The sequence below is a fragment of the Eriocheir sinensis genome, chromosome 57, assembly GCF_024679095.1.
Source record: "Eriocheir sinensis breed Jianghai 21 chromosome 57, ASM2467909v1, whole genome shotgun sequence".
In the NCBI taxonomy this organism is placed as follows: Eukaryota; Metazoa; Arthropoda; class Malacostraca; order Decapoda; family Varunidae; genus Eriocheir; species Eriocheir sinensis.
Genome location: NC_066565.1, coordinates 3,457,188 through 3,464,570, shown reverse-complemented (window position 1 = coordinate 3,464,570; position 7,383 = coordinate 3,457,188). Strand labels below are relative to the sequence as shown.

Genomic DNA, 7,383 nt, shown 5'->3' with positions numbered 1-7,383 from the left:
AACATTTTTAAGGGTTTATGTTGTGCCCTGTAGCCCGATCACTCAAATATTGTCAACCAGATATATATTGTCAACTAAATATTGCCAACACATGTAAATGCATTTTGTGGGGCACCGTGGGGAAAGGACGTATAGTTGGCGAGCTCCCCACTGATCAGCTGATCGGCGCTGTTGCCAACGAGGCCTAGGGTAGTGTTTACAAAGGGCCTGGGTGATGTTCACTGTGGTACTCGTCTTGACCTGGTTGTAAGATGAGTGGGAATATGATTTGGGGTGGAATACACCGGAGAAGAGGAATTGGATCACGAAGGAAGGAAAAACGGACGGATATGGAGTGCTGATGATGACAGTGATGATGAAAGGTATGCTGGTAGTTTCTCTGGTTTTGTATTATTTCCTTCTTCATCTCCATACTATAACGCTTAAGCTTCCTACCACCACTTGCACTGTCACTTCACTTTCTTGGGAGCCATAATGAGGGTTAACTTCAAGAAAATATGCAAAAAATATCAAGAACAGAGTGGCGTTCAAAGCAGGGGAGCGCAACCGTGACTGACAAGAGTGGCTTTTAGCGTTGCCAGGTCCACGTTTTTCCCGCGCAATTGGAATATTTTTCAAGGGAGTGTGCGTGAAAAATGGCAGTCGCGGGTTGGCGGTTTTTGAGGCTGGAGTCCACGGTATCACATTCACCGACCTGGCTACACTGGTGGCTTCGTTTGATAAATGTATTGGAATTGGGAATTGTTCGAATTGAAAGGCGTTCGAATCATGAGGTACCACTTATTGGTTGGGTGCCAGAACCATTCACGGTCAATCTTCAAGGCAAGTGAGGAAAATGAACAGAGCAACTGGAAATGTAATTGTTATTTTTCCAGAATGCCAGAGTACAACACAATTAAGGGGTCAGCATTATTTTGGTCTATGAAGCTGTATGTAAGTTGTGTCAAGATGGTCACAGCAAATGGAGGTAATGGGAAGTGTTACTCTCTAAGGAGGAGCCGTGAATCTGCAAGGACACTCGATGGGATGTGACAGTGGTGGGGATGGAGGAGCGAGCACATGGAAAAATAGTAAATAATGAGCCAAGACGGTCACTGGGCACTAGGGTGACGGTCAGATGGAGAGGACAGACACAGTAATACATGGAGGATGACCCAGTGCCGGGGAGAAGAGCCGTGAGACATTAAAAGATCACAGCTTAGGAAGACACATCCCTGAAGTGGGTCTTCATGTGTCTTCTAATTTCAGGCTTTGTCTTGAAGACCTTACCACAAATGTCACACTTGAACTCTCTAATGCCATAGTGCCTGAAGATGTGTTCATTGAGTGCCTGCTTCACACTGAACCTCTTCCCACACTCTTCACACTCATGACTCTTTACACCAGTGTGTCTGATGGTGTGTATATCAAGGTGACTCTTCTGGCTGAATTTTTTTCCACATTCCTCACATTCATAGTTCTTTACACCAGTGTGTGTAAGGGTGTGTGTATCAAGGGTACGCTTCAGGCTGAACTTTTTCCCACATTCCTTACATTCATAGTTCTTTACACCAGTGTGTGTAAGGGTGTGTGTATTAAGGGTACTCTTCTGGGTGAATTTTTTCCCACATTCCTTACATTCAAAGTTCTTTACACCAGTGTGTGTAAGGGTGTGTGCATCAAGGGTACTCTTCAGGCTGAATTTTTTCTCACATTCCTTACATTCATAGTTCTTTACACCAGTGTGTGTAAGGGTGTGTGTATCAAGGGTACTCTTCTGGCTGAATTTTTTCCAACATTCTTTACATTCATAGTTCTTTACACCAGTGTGTGTAAGGGTGTGTTTATCAAGATTACCCTTCAGGATGAACTTTTTCCCACATTCCTTACATTCAAAGTTCTTTACACCAATGTGTGTAAGGATGTGTTTATCAAGGTTACCCTTCCGGCCAAATTTTTTCCCACATTCCTTACATTCATAGTTCATTACACGAGTGTGTGTAAGGGTGTGTATATTAAGGTTATTTTTCCGGGCAAAACTTTTCCCACATTCCTTACACTGATAGTTCTTCATACCAGTGTGTGTAAGGGTATGTTGATCAAGGTTACTCTTCCGGGCAAATTTTTTCCCACATTCCTTACATTCATAGTTCTTCACACCAGTGTGTGTAAGGGTGTGATATTTCAGGCCTCCCCTTGAGGTCAATTCTTTTCCACACTCCAGACACACAAACTTCCTCTCTCCTTTGTTGCTGGAGTTGCCAGCAGCAAGTTGCTTCATCTGATGACCACTGAGCCTCCTGCCCCCTGCAGCAGTCTGCTCCTGCTTGTCCTGGCCACTCATGCTGCTGCCCAGCCCTGCAGCCTCCTGCCAGCACACCTGCTGTCCAGCCCTGCAGCCTCCTGCCAGCACACCTGCTGTCCAGCCCTGCAGCCTCCTGCCAGCACACCTCCTGTCCAGCCCTGCAGTCTCCTGCCAGCATACCTGCTGTCCAGCCCTGCAGTCTCCTGCCAGCACACCTGCTGTCCAGCCCTGCAGTCTCCTGCCAGCACACCTGCTGTCCAGCCCTGTAAGTGAGGCGGCCCCAACCTTTGTGGCGGCTGAGTGTGTTGTTGTCCTCGTTCTTTCCTTGTTCTCTGTTCCTCCACACACCACCGTGGTGGGCGGCCTGTCTTGCTGAGGAAGGCGCCCCAACCTTTGAGGCGGCAGCCTTGGAGTGTGTTGCTGTTGTCCCAGTTCTCTTTTCACCGCACCTGCAGGAAGCGGTTGCTGCCTGGCTCGGTCGTCAGTGCCGTGAGCAGGAACCACAGAGTCGTAGTCGTAGCAGCAGTAATGGCAGCAGGCAGTTAGGGGACAAGTGCTTAGCGGCGGTAGCCTCGGAGTCACGGCGGCGAGTGTTGTTGTTGTCACCTGGCACTGGCAGTGTTGCCAACTGTAACTTTATAATTCTGCTGCACGAGCCTCAAACACGCTACATCGGACCCAAATGCTACAAATCTTAAATATATTTCCACATCAGACGAAATAATGTTATCTACTGGTTACTGTATAGCCAGGTACCCAGGGCAACATGAATCTGGCAGTGCAGTGCATTATACACGGGTGTGTGTCATAGCTAAGGTTGGGGCGGAATTATGGGCGAGACAGACTGACCCTGACATCAGGAAGACCCCCATGACGGCCCTAACGCCCCCACACCTGCCCTGATGGCGCCACCCGTACCCTGACAGTCCCACAACTGCCCTAACGCCCCCAAACCTGCCATAGCTAATGGGCCCACACGTACCCCGACAGTCCCACAACTACCCTGACGGCCCCAAACCTGCCCTGATGTCCCCACACCTGCCCTGACGGCTCGATCCATACCTGCCCTGATGGCCCCACACCTGCACTGACAGTCCCACAAATACCCTGACAGCTCCAGTCCAAGCCTGCCCTGACCGGTGGAGGGGCCTTTATATCAGGAAAGGTTGTATTCAGTGAAGCAAGCAGTGAGAATAAAAAAAAAAAACTTGTATATATAATCTGGAAGAGAAAGAGAAATCGACATACAGGCTCGATCTCGCCCACTCTGAACTGAACTGATCAACTCTCCCACTCTCTGAACTGAACTGAACTCTCCCACTCTCTGAACTGAACTGAACTCTCCCACTCTCTGAACTGAACTGAACTCTCCCACTCTCTGAACTGAACTGAACTCTCCCACTCTGAACTGAACTGAACTCTCCCACTCTCTGAACTGAACTGAACTCTCCCACTCTCTGAACTCTCCTACTCCCTTAACTGAACTGATCGAACTCTCCCACTCTGAACTAAACTGAACTCTCCCGCTCCCTGAACTGAACTGAACTCTCTCACTCCCTGAACTGAACCCTCCCACTTCCTGAACTGAACTGAACTCTCCCACTCTGAACTGAACTGAATTAACTCTCCCACTCCCTGAACTAAACTGAACTCTCCCACTCCCTGAAATGAACTGAACTGCTGAACTCTCCCACTCTCTAAAGTGAACTGAACTCTCCCACTCTGAACTGAACTGAACTCTCCCACTCTGAACTGAACTGAACTCTCGCACTCCCTGAACTGAACTGAACTCTCCCACTCTCTGAACTGAACTCTTCCACTCTCTGAACTGAACTGAACTCTCCCACTCTTTGAACAGAACTAAACTCTCCCACTCTCTGAACTGAACTGAACTCTCCCACTCTGAACTGAACTGAACTCTCAAGCTCTCTGAACTCTCCCACTCTCTGAACTGAACTGAACTGCTGAACTCTCCCACTCTCTGAACTGAACTCTCCCACTCTTTGAACAGAACTGAACTCTCCCACTCTCTGAACTGAACTCTCCCACTCTTTGAACAGAACTGAACTCTCCCACTCTCTGAACTGAACTGAACTCTCCCACCCTCTGAACTGAACTGAACTCTCCCACTCTCTGAACTGCTGAACTGAACTCTCCCACTCTTTGAACAGAACTTAACTTTTCTGCTCTCTGAACTGAACTCTCCCAAATGCCATCATCGTCAGCAGCAGCAGCAGGACAGCCTTGGCGAGGGGCGCGTCACGTTCAAAGTTGTTGCTGAAGGAGGGAAGGAGGGATGGAAGATGTCAGTGATGAGAGAAAAAGTTCTTTACAATCTCATGTATTTGGCGAGACTTTTTCATTAGGACCAAGGCAGTCGGCACTTTGCAATGGTGACGCGCCCTGTGCCAATGTCTGTATTCACTTGTTGGTTGGGTGCCAAACATTCACGGTCAATCTTCAAGGCAAGTGAGGATAATGAACAGACGCTTCCCGGCACCCGAGTGATCATATATGAGAATCGATTCTTCGCGGCACCAGGTACCGGTACCTGGTGCCGCGAAGCCTCATGATCACTCGGGTGCCGGGAAGCGTCATGATCACTCGGCACTGAGCATTGCCGCTAGTACCGGTACCGTTTGGATCTTAGTGACGCTCGGCGCTCGCCCGCCTCCACGTGGTATATCACGCGGTATGGACTATGGACCCTGTGTAAAGACGCTGAGTCACTGCCTCGCTGACCGTCTCCCCAAGTTCCCACCACTTTGTCCTGCTTTCCGTTTCCATCACAGCTCCCGTTTCCATTATTTTATTATTTTATTTATTTATTGGAGTTACTGGATAATTCTTGATGTCCGATTCTTTTTCTTTTTTAGGTTGCTAACAAATATTGTTATTGTTATTAGACTATGATCGAGTACCCATATCACCGAGATATCCACTCACTGAGTGGTGATCTCTCTCTCTCTCTCTCTCTGAATGAAGTGAATATTTATTTTTTCGATAAAAAAATAGCACGTATAGTTATTATGGATGTACTCGATCATAGTCTAAAGCCCCTATTACACGTATCCGGTTTCCTACGGCCAACCTGGCCTACGGCGCCGTAGGAAAATTCTGGCCAACCACTGGCTATATTACATACGTATTTTGAACGGCGCTGGTGGTGGGTCAGTGTAGCACTGGATGGTGGTGGAGGGACATTGCCTCTCTCTCGACGGCTAATGCTCTTGCGTGCTGTCTAGCGTGTGTTGAAGGTTGGCCCCAACTTGCCAACTTTAAAGTTCGCCCGGCCGGCCCCGGCCGTGCGTGTGTGAGCGTTCATGTTTTGCTCTCACGTTTGAACATATGCTAGCGTCGCGACCGACGACGCCGGCGACCGGAGGGAATGTGTGTAATAGGGGCTTAACAATAACAATATTTATTAGCAACCTAAAAAAAAAAAAAATCGGACATGAAGAGTTATCAATAAATCCAATAAATAAATCCGAGCAATCTGGTACCGGTACCGAGCATATCTGGTACCGTTAATACCGGTACTGGTACCGATACCTGCCCACCCCTACAGGGCGAGGCACAGTGTCAGTGAGAGGCAGAGAGTGAGCCGAGGAGCCATTAACAGGACGCACGTTTTGCTGAGGGGTTGGCGTGACCGTCCATCTCAGCCCTGTGAACACCACCAACCACCACAAGCACGGCAAAGGCGAGGCAAGGCACAGCAGAGCACAGCAAGGCAAGGCACAGCAGAGCACAGCAAGGCAAGGCACAGCAGAGCACAGCAAGGCAAGGCACAGCAGAGCACAGCAAGGCAAGGCACAGCAGAGCACAGCAAGGCAAGGCACAGCAGAGCACAGCAAGGCAAGGCACAGCAGAGCACAGCAAGGCAAGGCACAGCAGAGCACAGCAAGGCAAGGCACAGCAGAGCACAGCAAGGCAAGGCACAGCAGAGCACAGCAAGGCAAGGCACAGCAGAGCACAGCAAGGCACAGCAGAGCACAGCAAGGTGAGGCGAAACAAGCAGGGCAGAAGCAGCCTCTTCAATCACGCCCCAGTCTCATAACCTCATCCACGCCCCAGTGTCTCAGTCTACACTCATCCGGCCTCGTCAACAACGCAGTCTACACTCACCGGCCCCGTAGTCTACACTTAACGGGCTCCTTACTCTTCCTCCCTCCTGCACCAGTCATCATTTCAAGGGTCTTCAACACAGATAAGCATTCAAATGTTCCCCAATCTCCCTAATAGATAGTTAATTAAGTTAAATAATATTCATTTATGTATGTAGTCATTTAAATGTCACTCCGCTAACCTCCCAAGGTCTGTAAATATATTCATACACAAGAAAAGTTATTAAGTTACTGTAAGTGCTATAATTTCAAGCCTGTCAACCTGCCATTTGGGCATTACTGAACACCCACACACGCACGTTAGTGAATTATCACCACTCCCCCCCTTAACTAAACAGTGTCTCAGAGTGGTTCACACGGGAATCCACCCACCTTCCATCATTACCGCACTAAGGGTAACCATCACAACCCAGAACGAGTGTTCACTTGTCCTGAGGCTTGTCTCAACATCTTTGACAACCGCTCGGAAATAACCAGACGACCACCCCGCTACCATGTTACCATCAAATTAGTAGCTGTCAGAAGGAATGTAGCGTTGTCTTGAAAAAAAAAAAAAGACGTTACACAAGTAAAGCCGAGTGTGTCCCGCGCTCCCCAACTGAAATGTGGACCCGTGGTCCAGTGGTAGAGTCTCCGCCTTGCGCTCCGGCGGGGTGCTGGAGCGTAAAGGTTCGAGTCCTACCCGGTGCCATTGGGAGTGGAAAAGTTGGGCTCTTTCCGGCACCCCCAGCCCCGTTGTTGGGCCTCCTCCAATTGAAATGCAGTGACACGACTAACCTGACGGGTGAGCCACCCATAACTCCCTCTGCCCGGGGGGTACCTCTTTGGCTGACTGGTAAAGGAGTGGCTCTTTCGTTACGCTGGTCGCGGGTTTGATCCCCGGCGCCGGCAAACCTTTCCTTGTCTGGATTAATTTCTCGTGTTTCGTTACACGCAGAGGACGTGTGTGAGTGTAAAAAAGAGAAAAATTCT

The 7,383-nt window shown here is 49.1% G+C and overlaps 1 protein-coding gene across 1 annotated transcript in view; it reads right to left on the bottom strand.

Moving 5' to 3' along the window:
* Window positions 1–7,383, bottom strand: part of LOC126984338 (uncharacterized) — a 30,775-nt gene continuing 23,392 nt past the window's right edge. The window contains exons 7-8 of the mRNA XM_050837950.1: window positions 2,500–2,534; window positions 1–2,429 (exon numbers count right to left, since the gene is read on the bottom strand). Of these exons, the coding sequence (XP_050693907.1) occupies window positions 2,320–2,429; window positions 2,500–2,534 (145 nt within the window). The 3' untranslated portion in view covers window positions 1–2,319. The remainder of the gene's footprint in view (window positions 2,430–2,499; window positions 2,535–7,383) is intronic.